Below are 12,194 nucleotides of genomic sequence, written 5' to 3' on the forward strand. Positions count from 1 at the left end.
AGGAGCTCTGGTAGCATAGTGGCTAAAGCACTTGACTGCTAACCAGAAGGCTGGCGGTTCAAACCCACCAGCCACTCCTCGGAAGGAAGGTTGGGCTATCCTACTTCCGTAGTGATACTGCCTCGAAAACCCAAGGAGGGGTCGCTATGAGTCAGGGCTGACTCAGCGGCACATAACAACAACAACAACATAGGCTCACTTTGGTAGTACAGTAGATAAGGCATTTGGCTGCTAACTAGAAAGTCAGCAGTTCAAACTCACCAGCTGCTCTGTGGAATAAAGATGAGGCAGTCTGCTCCCGTAAAGATTTGTAGCCTTGGAAACCCAATGGCGGTCACTATGAGTAGGAACTGACTCCATGGCAGTGAGTTTTAGTTTGGAGATCATTATCTATCAGGTTTCCTTCAGTCACTGTAATATCTGCCTTCAATCTGAAGGTTCTAATCTTTTATTTTTGGAAACTTTTTGTGAATTATGTTTTTGTTGTTATGTGCCATCGAGTCGGACCCGACTCATAGCAACCCCTCCTTGGGTTACCGAGGTGGTTATCACTACGGAAGTAGATTGCCCAACCTTCCTTCCGAGGAGTGGCTAGTGGGTTTGAACCACCAGCCTTCTGGTTTGCAGTTAAGTGCCTTAGGCACTACGCTACCAGAGCTCCCTTTGTGAATCATATCTTTGAATATATTTTTTTTCCCATTTCTCTTGGCTTACCTTTATTGTCTTCCTTGTCCCTTGCCTGTGCCTGTTAATCTCTATTTTATAGTTGTTAATTCTTGTGGCTTTCTTCTTGTCATTTCTTCCTAATGATTTATTAGCTCCTTCAAGAAGGTATGGGAGCTCTTGTTTTGTTTTTCAATAGAATTTATTTTTTGTTGTTGAGAATATACATAGCAGAACATACATTAATTCAACTATTTCTACATGTCCAATTCAGTGACACTGATTACATCCTTCAAGTTCTGCAACATTTTTTTCTCATTGTGATTTGGGTGAAAGGTTACAGAACAAATTCAGTTTCTATACAGCAGTTCACAATCACATTGTCTCATGACATTGACTACAATTTACCCCAATGCAACAGCTCCCTTCCCACTTCCTCCTGATAGTTACCTCTTCCCTGTGTCCATCCCTCCATGTACTCCTGCCCCCTGAACTGTCTCCATGTACATAAATAGCCCTGCTTCCTCCCATGATTGTTCCCTCTAAGGAGTGTATCTACCTCAGACAAATGTTCAGCTCATATGCCTGTCTTTTGTTTGGCTGGAAGCCACTGGTGTGGGTTTAATTCCAGACCTGAAGGGCAGCTAGGGACCATAGTCTCAGTGGTTCCACTAGGCTCTATCAGAACCAGCAAACCTGGTCCCCCCACCTCAAATGATTTTGAGTTTTGTTCCACATTGTTCTCCCTCTGTATCCAGGATCTCTCCTACATAGATCCCCCTCCAAGTGGTTGACAGTGGTAGCTGGGCACCATCTAGTTTTTCTGGTCTCATGGTCATATAGGCTGAGGATCACATGGTGTACCAGTAACGAGGACTAATTGTTTCCATGAATCTTTGGTTTCCTTCATTCTTCTTTGCTCTGGACAAGGAGAGACCCATTTGTTGCATCTTGATGGCTGGTTGCAAGCTTTTAAGATCCCAGTCGCTACTCGCCAAAGTAGGAGGTGGAACAATGTTTTGTGTACTGTGTAATGCCAATTGAGCTTGATGTCCCCTGCAACTATGGTCCCGGGGAGCTCTTGTTTTAAAGAGGCATTTTTTTAAAAAAAATTCTGTGATTTATTTCTTAACTTTTTATTTGCAAATTATCAAATTCTTGTAGATAATGTGCAAGATAGAACAATGAACCCCTGTGTGTCCTTATCCTGAATTTACCATTTGTTCACATTTTTCCATCTGTGTTTTGTCTTTTCTGAAAGAGAGCTGTTCATGCCATTTTCATTAAGATCTTGGGGTTACCGTGGTCATGATTTTCATCTGTTCCTTGGGAGTTCTCTGGTGTGTCTTTTGCTATCATTTGTTTTGCTTTTTCCTATTCTTTTTTCTTATTGAATCTTTCTGTTTTTCCTAGCTATATTTCATCATTTTCTTTATCATTACTCATATCAAATGATGCAAGTTCTTTTAGCACCAACTGTTTATAGGAGGATCATATGGGAGTGGGGTCCAGGCACTGTTCTAAGAAAGCAAGACATCTCTGGTCCACAGTGATGCTCTGTATGACACAGGGGACGGGGGGTGTTAGTGTGTGTATGCTTTTTAGGCTTTATTTTCCCTGCTGACAGAGATCCAAGCTGGAAGGCTGCTCACAGCTCAGTCTCTCCCCCACCAGCTGTCTCCTCAGTCTACCCTGTCTCTACTACCAAACCCAGTGCCAAACAGGGTCCTGCAGCATGCCCACAGACGCTCACATACACCAAGCCCCTTGGTTTATAGGGTTTTGATTGCCTCTAACCCTTGGGCCTCCAGACTTTGTGAACAGTGGCAGCAACAGCACCCAGCTTCCTCCCAAACTCTTGTCTGATCTTCACTGCATGTGCTATCCCTTCCTCAGATACTGTGATTCAGGATTACAGTTGTCTTCTAGTTTCTTTGGTGATGGACTATGTTTCTGTTCCTCATTTCCTTATTGTTTTCAGGGGATTTTAGAGAAGAAAAGAGTAGAAACGTCTTTACCATTTTAAAACAGTTTTAAAACTGAAAATCCAGTGACACATGTTTCTTGTATAAAATTTAATACACGCTGACAAAGGAAAAATCGAATAATCTTACCTTCTAAAAACAGCTAATGTGGCTGCACAGATTATATTGTATGGGTATGTCATGTTTGTTATCCCCTTCTCTAATGCTGGAAATTTTATTTCTAATTTTTCATTATTGTTAATATCACTAGGATGAATTACCTTAGGTTTCCTTGAAGACGTTTTGACATCAGTTACTATTCTGTTTCATTTCAGACTTTGAAAAAGGGGGTGTTTTGAAAGTTGAAGATTTTGGAAAAAAAGCCAGGGAAGGTAAGTGTCAGTGGAGGCCCTCAGGGATGAGCCTGAGGCTGTGCCTGCCCATCCCAGTGACTGGAAAGTGACCTAATGCACTGCAGTCAACTCAGCAAGCCTCTCAAAAGGCCCTTTTCCTCCCTGAGTCTCCCAGTCTTTGCCAGGAGTTAGAAGCATTACGTAGCATAGAATCTGGGCAAGCATATGGGGATGTAAGAGGCTTTGGGGAAATAGTGAATAAATACCTTTTGTGTCTTTCTACAACTCTTTCTTCCATCCTTCCTTCAAATAATCAGTGTTAATGAAACACTGAGCACCAGAATACATGGGCACAAGATACAGAGGCTTCCTGGAAAGAGTTGATCTAAAATAGAAATGCTCTTAGCCAGTGTCCCCAAAGCTGGGCAAACTGGTATTTCCTTACCTTCTGGGGCTCAGCATTAACAGTAGGTAAGGAACTTAGAACTAAGCCTCCACACAGAGGTCATAGAAATTTACCAGATAAACTAGGATGCGTGTAAATTTGAGTAGATAAGATGTAACATCAGAAATTGGGAATTTCTTAAGAAATTGATGACTTTCAGAGTCAGTCTGTACAGTTTTTGCATCTGAGAAGCCCAGGCATCAACCACATGGTGAATTCTGCTTTGCCTATTTTAAATGTGTATTCAGAGAAAATCAAAAAACACCTGTCAGTTGCAAATTTGAATGTTTTCTCTCTCACTTTCAGTGTGTGATAACTTAGAAAACTTCACCTCAGGGAGCCCTTTTCTGTGCATGGATCTTAGTTACATCACAGCTTTGTTAAAGGATGGCTTTGGCTTTGCAGACAGCACCATCTTAAAGGTAGGAGTCTTGTAACAGTCTTCTTTTGTGGGGGAGAGGAAGGAGTCAAGAACTTGTTTAATAATCAGAATGGCTATAGGTAAAATTGTGTATTTTTATTTGGTCTGTAAACAAAGTACTGTATTAGACACATGAATGTAGGAAGTTACTTTGATGCATTGGTAGCCTCTAAGTAAATTACCAGGTAAGCTCTCCCCAAGATCACAGAACAGAAAAGTTCACGGACCCAGATAAGATGCCCAAATCCTAGGACTTAATGAATCAGTTTAAAAATTAGGGAAAAGATAAGGAATAGGTGAATAGACTTAGGACAGGATGCAGGAAGAGTGCAGTGCCACAACTTCCTGAATGCTTTGTTATACAATACTCATACATCCTGCCTCCTTCTTTGCCACTGATGGTACAGTTATAAACTGAAGTTTGATCAATGGCCCCAACAGATGGACAGTGCCTGGGCCATCACACAAACTTGCTCTGTTCAGAGTGGTACAGGTGTGGGTATACTTGGCCAGTAGCTTTAGCTTAGCCATTAGCCCATTAGATGGGTTTGATTTGGCAGAGGACCTGAGAGGCCGTAAGAGTGTCACCAGTGAGTGACTCTTGAATATTAAATGCCTCATGCACGCATGTGTAGTGTGTCTGAATATTTTATGTCTTCCTTGTATATATTGAGTGCCTCTTGAATCCTAGGTGCCTCTGTGTCCTCCCGTCTCTCTCCATCTATTTCAGCACATGCTGACTCTACTTTATCTATATTAACATATCTATACTAAACACAGGAGCTCTGGTGGCATAGTGCCTAAGGCATTTGACTGCTAACCAGAAGGTTGGTGGCTCAAACCCACCAGCTGCTCTGCAGAAGGCAATGGGGCAGTCTACTTCTGTAAAGATTTACCTCCTTGGAAACCCAATGGGGGTCACTATGAGTTAGAATCAACTTGATGGCAGTGAGTTTGTTTTTTTGTTTCTTTTTATACCAAACACATGTGTTTTACACATCCCATTTGTTTTCTTCTATTCCATAATTGAGTAATTGCACATTACAGTTACCAAGATGATTAAGATATAACCTTTGTCCTTAAAGAACCTGCAGTCTGTTAGCTATGGCACAAGACTTTATGAACTTTGAGATGAAGTAAGTAGATTGACTGTAATCGTCTTACAAACCCCCCACCATTCCTTGTGCCACTACCCCTGCCTGTTTCCCCAGTTCCAGTTGAGTTTTTATTGCCTGTTTCTTGTGTTATACAGATTTCATTGAACTCATTCATACTTGCTGTCTGGACTTAATATGTTACTATATCTGCCAAGATGATAAAGTGCTTAAAGTTTATTAACACAGAAGATGTGCTTGCTAGTAGAGTAAGTGCAGTGTGATGCTTAAAGCACGGGCTCTGTGCGCATTAGATCTCGGTTCAAGTTCAGATTCTGCAAGTTTACTAGCTCTGTTACGTTAGGTGGTTTACTTTACCTTCTAACTTTTAGGTTCCTTACACAACCTGATTCATAGGGCTGTTGATGCAAATTAAGTGAGCTAATGCCTGTAAAGCACAGTGCCTTGTACATGATGAGTTGGTATTACTATTAGTGGAGGCATTTCATACCAACGGGATAGATTTGTGGACAATAGAGATCAGCCCAAGCCTCTCCACACATACTGAGTTAACAACTGCCTCTACTTAAAATAAAATAAAATAAAAGCCCACTGCCATGGAGTCAATTCTGACTCATAGCAATCCTATAGGACAGAGTAGAACTGCGCTATAGGGTTTCCAAGGCTGTAAATCTTCACAGAAGCAGACGGCCACATCTTTCTCCCATAGAGTGGCTGGTGGGTTCAAACTGCCCACCTTTGGTTAGCAGCCCAGTGCTTTAACCACTGTGCCACCAGAGGTCCTTGCTTCTACTTAAACATCAACAATAGTCAAGTATTTAAGGAAATTTTTCTGTAATTTCCAGTACTGGCATACTTTTAGTTCCTATGATTTCATTGCAGGCAGAATTTAAATGAAGCATTAAAGATGGAGAGTCTGTCCCTGCCCCAAAGATCACTTCAGTATCTGTACCCACAGGCTGGCAACCCAGTTTTGAGGACAAAGGAAGAGCATTTTGGAAGGAGGCCATACCAATTTGACTCAAGTGTCCCAGATTAAGCCTCAAACTGCCTATACCCTCTACACCTTATAACCAGTGCTACCCCAAAATTAAATGAGCCAATTAAGAGAATGATTCAAATGCCATTCTCCTCAGTTTTCAGCACAGTAATTAGACCAGAGTTCATTAGGTCGACACAAAACTGTTGTGTTACAGAAGTTAGGACTGGTTTTCAAACTTTTTTAGCGGTGGTGCTGGTAGCATCTTTATTCAACAACAGCTTAGGCAGAATGTCAATAATATAAAACTAAAAGGGTGGAGCTATTCTGGTTGAAGCATAGGCCGAGGGCCTGGAATTCCTTCACTACTGGCCTCCCCTTTCCCCTGTGAAGCACTTTCAAGAACCCCTAGCATTCTGAAGAAAATAATTTGGTAAACATTAATCTAATACTCTTGTTACATAGTTGAAAAAAACTGGGGCCAAAATTTTGCCCAAAGTCACTGAGCTACTCAAGGCACAGTCTCTGGCCTATTGGTAGGTGCTGTCATGCCAGCTCCTATCACGGCGACCCTGTGTACAATAGCATGAAACATTGCCCAGGTCTGCACTGTCCTCACAATCCTTGCTATCCTTGAGCCCATCGTTGCAGCCACTGTGTCCATTTTGTTCATGGTCTTCCCCTTTTTCGCTGACCCTCTACTTTACCAAGCATGATATCCTCCTCCAGGGAATGGTCCCTTCTGACCACATGATGAAAGAAGGGAGACGAAGTCTGGCCATTCTCACTTCTCAGGAGCATTCCAACTGCACAGATCTGTTCGTTCTTCAGCAGGCCGTGGTATTTCACTATTCTTTGCCAACACCACAATTCAAAGGCATAAGCTCTTCTTCTGTCTTACTCATTGACCAGCTTTTACAAGTATATCTGGCAACTGAAAATACCATGGCTTGGATTAGGCAGACCTTAGTCTTCAAAGTGACAACTTTGCTTCTTAACACTTTTAAAAGGTCTTTTGCAGCAGATTTGCCCAGTGCAGTACGATGTCTGATTTCTTTACTGCTGCTTCCATGGGTGTTCATTGTGGATCCCAGTAAAATGAAATCCCTGACAACTTCAATCTTTTCTCCATTTATCGTGATCCATGTATTGGTCCAGTTGTGAGGACTTTTGTTTTATGTTGAAGTGTAATCCATACTGAAGAGTGTAGTCTTTGATCTTCATCAGTGCTTTAAGTCTTACTTTCAGCAAGTAAGGTTGTATTATCTGCATATCACAGGTTGTTAATGAGTTTTTCTCCAATCTTGATGCCACATTCTTTTTCATATAGTCCATCTTCTCAGCCTGTTTGCTTACCATACAGACTGAATAAACATGGTGAAAGGATACAACGCTGACACACACCCATCCTGATTTTAAACCGGGCACTATCCCCTTGTTCTGTTTGAACAAATGCCTCTTGGTCTATGTACAGGTTCCTCATGAGCAAAATTCAGTATTCTGGAATTCCTATTCTTTGCAACATTATCCAAATTTGTTGTGATCCAAACAGTCAAATGCCTTTGCATAGTCAGTAAAACACAGGTAAACATCTTTCTGGTATTCTTTGCTTTCAGCCAAGATCCATCTGATATTAGCAATGATATCCCTCATTCCACATCCTCTTCTGAATCCAGCTTGATTTATGGAAGTTCCCTGTTAATGTTCTGCTTCAACCATTTTTGAATTGTCTTCAGCAAAATTTTACTTGTGTGTGATGTTAATAATATTGTTCAATAATTTCCACATTCTATTGGATCATCTTTCTTTAGAATGGGTGCAAATATCGATCTCTTCCAGTCAGTTGGCCAGGTTTGTCTTCCAAATTTGTTGGCATAAACGAGTAAGTGCCTCCAGTGCTGCATTTGTTTGTTGAAACATCTCAATGGGTATTCCATCAATTCCTGGAGTCTAGTTTTTTGCCAATTCCTTCAGTGCAGCTTGAACATCTTCCTTCAATACCATTGGTTCTTGGTCATATGCTACCTCCTGAAATAGCTGAACATCAATTGATTCTTTCTGTTACAGTGACTCTGTGTATTCCTTCCATCTTCTTTTGATGCTTCCTGTATAATTTAATATTTTGTCCATAGAATCCCTCAATACTGCAACTCGATGCTTGAATTTTTTTTTCAGTTCTACAAAAAGGACATGGAGGTGGCATCTTCTGACCTCCTCTAACTTCACAAGAGGAAGACAGAATCACCATCAGCAGCCCAAGGCTTATTCCTATGAGGCCAGACATGCCACCATCCTCCAGCCTTTTTACCAACTTTGACACCAACCATCCCTCTCACGGTACTCACTACTTCTCTTCTGGGTTAGATAATTTGTTGCAGTGGCCACACAGAATTCACAGACAATACTCTTGATTATGGGGTTTATTAGGGAAGTAATTCAGGAACAGGTTCATGTTCAGGAACAAGCTCAGGATACAGCTCTTTGATCAGGACAGTCTCCCCTTTGCTGTGCCCTCAGACACCCGTCTGACCCTTGGCTTCTCGTCCTGGCCTTGCTTCTGTAGGCCAGGTGAGCCTGCTGCTTTGTCTCATGCCTCTTGGTTCCACTGCCACCCTCTCTCTGCTGGGGCATCTGTCCACTAGGTTGTCTCTCTGCCAGGGTGTCTCTTCACTGGGGCATCTCAGCCAAGGAGGTCCAGCGCAGGGATCTCAGGTCCAAGGATGTGCTCCACTTCACCTCCAGCTCTTCTCTCTTGATGGTAGTGAGATTCCCTGTCTCTAGGAAAGCTCATTTTAAGCCTGGCAGAGTGACAGAACTAACCAATCCCAAGATCAGAGTTCTATACACCTTACTTGCATGGTCCCACCCAGTAATCTGGTGGGAGTTAGAAAGACTAGGCTAGAAAAGCCATACCAAGTAATTCACAGCACTGCAAGTTCTTTCAGCTTGTGAAATACTGAGCTGGTTTTTCCATTTTGGTTTTCTAACTCCAGATCTTTGCATAGTGTGTTATACTTTACTCTGTCTTTTCAAACTGCCCTTTGAAATCTTATGTTCAGTTCCTTTATCTTGTCATTTTTTCCATTTGCTTTAGCTACTTGCCTTTCAAGACCAATATTCAGAGCTCTTCTGATATCCAATTTGGTCTTTTCTTCCTTTCCTGTCTTTTTAATGACCTTTTGCTTTTTTCATGTATGTATGATGTTTCTGATGTCATTCCACAACTTGTCTAGTCTTAAGTCAGTGGTGTTCAATGTGTCAAATCTGTTTTTCAGATGGTCTACTATAAATTCAAGGGAGATATAATTAGGGTCACATTTCGGCTCTCATGGACTTGTAATTTTCTTCAGCTTCAACTTGCATATGAGTAGTTGATGGTGTTCCACAATCAACTCCTGGCCTTATTTTGACTGATGATATTGAGTCTATCACCTTTTCCCACAGATGTAGTTGATTTGATTCCTGAGTATTCCATCTGGCAAGGTCCATGTGTATGACCACCGCTTATGATGTTGAAAAATTTATTTGCAGTGAATAAGTTGTTGGTCTTGCAAAATTATGTCATGTGATTTCTGGTGTCATTTCTGTCACCAAGGCCATATTTTCCAACTACCTGTGATTTTTTTTTAACCTGTGATTCTTGCTTTCAGCTTTTACATTCCAATCACCAACAATAATCAATACATCTTTTTTATTTATTTTTTTTAATTTTGCAGTGTTCCGTCCCCACTTCTCCTACCACTGGTAACCAACAAAGTTTTCTTCCATATACAAACCTTTGACTTTTTACAATAATCAACTAATACAATATCTGTCCTTCTGTGATTGGCTTATTTCATTCAGCATGTCCTCCAGGGAGCTTTGGTAGCACAGTGCCTAAGGCACTTGACTGCTAACCAGAAGGCTGGCGATTCAAACCCACCAGCCACTCTTCAGAAGGAAGGTTGAGCAATCTACTTCCATAGTAATACTGCCTTGGAAACCCAAGGAGGGGTCGCCATGAGTCGGGTTGAACTCGATGGCACATAACAATAACAAATGTCCTCCAAGTTCATCCACATTATGCAGTGTTTTGCAGAATAAAAAATACATCTTGATTGCATGTTTGGTCAATTTCAGAGTGTAAAGGTTGATAAAAGTCTTCAATTTCGTCATCTTTGGCTTTAGTGGTTGTTGTGTAAATTTGTATGACAGTAGTAGTAACTGGTCTTTCTTGTAGGCGTATGGATATTATCCTGTCACTTGACAGCATTGTCCTTCAGGCAGATCTTGAAATACTCTTTTTGACAATGAATGTGACACCATTCCTCTTCAATTTGTCATTCCTGGAATAGTAGATCATGTGATTATCTGATTCAAAATAGCCAATACCAGTCCATTTCGGCTCACTAATACCTAGGATATCAATCTTTGTGTTCCATTTCATTTTTGACAACTTCCAATTTTCCTAGATTCATGCTTTGTACAGAGTGGCCTAGAATGCCTTAAATGCCCAAGTTGGTTATTATTAGTACTCAAGAGGCAGTTGCTTACATAGTATGATTAAGAAGTTTGGGATGTTCTTTCCTGTCACTAAATCTATTCCCAACTACTGAATGTGCCCTTTCTACCACATCCATTAACAACTGATTGTTAGTTGCCTTATCAGAAACTGGTGTTTCTAAAAATAAAGCAAAGGACACTGTTTAGTTTCAGACTTAGGGAACGGTTCAGAAGCCTGAGGTCCTGTTTCCAAGACCTGAGTGGGACCATTTCCTGGACCAGAAGCATCCCAGGATCTGAATGGCAGGTGTGGGAGCAGCAGGCCAGGGGAGGAGGGAAACTGTTACAGACAGGGATAGTGAGAAGCCTCCAAAGACTGGCCACTGTCAAGTTTTGCACTGGTTTGATCATGTGGGTGCTCTTTGCAGATAGTATCTGCCCAAGTGCCATGCTTGCTAAGAGTTGAAAATTGGATGAAAATGTGAAGACGACTTTTTTTTTTCTCTTCTTTCAACAGCTCGCAAAGAAAGTGAACAACATAGAGACAGGCTGGGCCTTGGGGGCCACCTTTCATCTGTTGCAGTCTCTGGATATCACCCACTGAAGCCAAGTACTTCTGGGTCTGCACACTCAGCAAGGACCTTTTTTAAGGGAGGAGGAGAGGACTCAGTCATGTTATGAGCTAGTTGGGGGTCAGCATGGCCTGGAGCCCAGCTGCTAGCTGAATCTGGAGAAAGGGCTTTTGTAGATGGGTCTTGCCCTTGAGCCAAGGGATTTGGGTTTAATTACTTTTACACATCTAATGTGAACTGTTATCTAACCACTCTGAGTGCACAGCTAACACTAGAATCTAAATCTTTGACATTCTTTGTGTGCCCAGAGAGCTCTATGAGCCAAAAAGAATAGTTGTAGAACTTGACCTTGGAGTGAGAGACTTGGAACAGGTCCTTGGGAACCAAAGAAAAATCTTATTTCAACCCTTTGAGTGCCTCATTCCTTTGAACATTTCAGATTTCATCTTATACTCTAAATTAAGTTGACCAACTACAATCCCATGACCTTCAATACCTGTATTTTTTTCTCCCCCAATTCTGCCCTACCCCACCCCTCCAAAAAACAAACAAACCTCAGTTTTGCATTTCATGTGTGATTCAAGGGAAAAAAGGTACTGTATCAAAAGTTCTTACATGAGCCAGTGCTGCACTAGTTCCCATCATCCACCCAAGAGCTATCCAACATCTTAGCAGGATGGGTTCTCTCCGACATAGTGCAAGTCTTGAGCAACTCCTAACTGCACAGAATTGCAGTCTTAAGAATGGAAGTGATCCAATATCTAGGAACATATTTTGGGAGGGTATGGGTGCCTTGTAGAGCCCACTTTTTATACAACTTTTTATCATTTAACCCTGTAATTAATGAATATATCCAACCCTACACTAATGTAGGGAGCTCTGGTAGCATAGTGCCTAAGGCACTTGACTGCTAACCAGAAGGCTGGTGAATCAAACCCACCAGCCACTCTTCGGAAGGAAGATGGGGCAATCTACTTCCGTAGTGATATTGCCTCGGGAGCCCAAGGAGGGGTCGCTATGAGTCGGGTCCGACTTGATGGCACATAACAACAACACTAATGTATGTGTCTGTGTGTGTATGCCTGTGTGTGTGTTTAGGGTCAGTACCACCTCCCAAGCTAATATGTTTACAGTGCTTTCTATGGTCCTAAAGTGGCTAAGTCACTTGCCTGCTAACCAGACGGCTGGCGGTTCAAACCC

General features: G+C 41.8%; 1 protein-coding gene across 1 annotated transcript in view; it reads left to right on the forward strand.

Annotated features, from left to right (window-relative positions):
• Positions 1 to 11,026, forward strand: part of ENTPD5 (ectonucleoside triphosphate diphosphohydrolase 5 (inactive)) — a 33,655-nt gene extending 22,629 nt beyond the window's left edge. Inside the window, exons 11-13 of the mRNA XM_007941376.2 lie at positions 2,963 to 3,019; positions 3,732 to 3,847; positions 10,940 to 11,026. Coding sequence (XP_007939567.1) covers positions 2,963 to 3,019; positions 3,732 to 3,847; positions 10,940 to 11,026 — 260 coding nt within the window. The remainder of the gene's footprint in view (positions 1 to 2,962; positions 3,020 to 3,731; positions 3,848 to 10,939) is intronic.
• The last annotated feature ends 1,168 nt before the right edge of the window (positions 11,027 to 12,194 follow it).

This window comes from Orycteropus afer, unplaced genomic scaffold (genome assembly GCF_000298275.1).
Source record: "Orycteropus afer afer isolate SDZICR_OR568_19922 unplaced genomic scaffold, OryAfe1.0 scaffold00079, whole genome shotgun sequence".
Lineage (NCBI taxonomy): Eukaryota > Metazoa > Chordata > Mammalia > Tubulidentata > Orycteropodidae > Orycteropus > Orycteropus afer.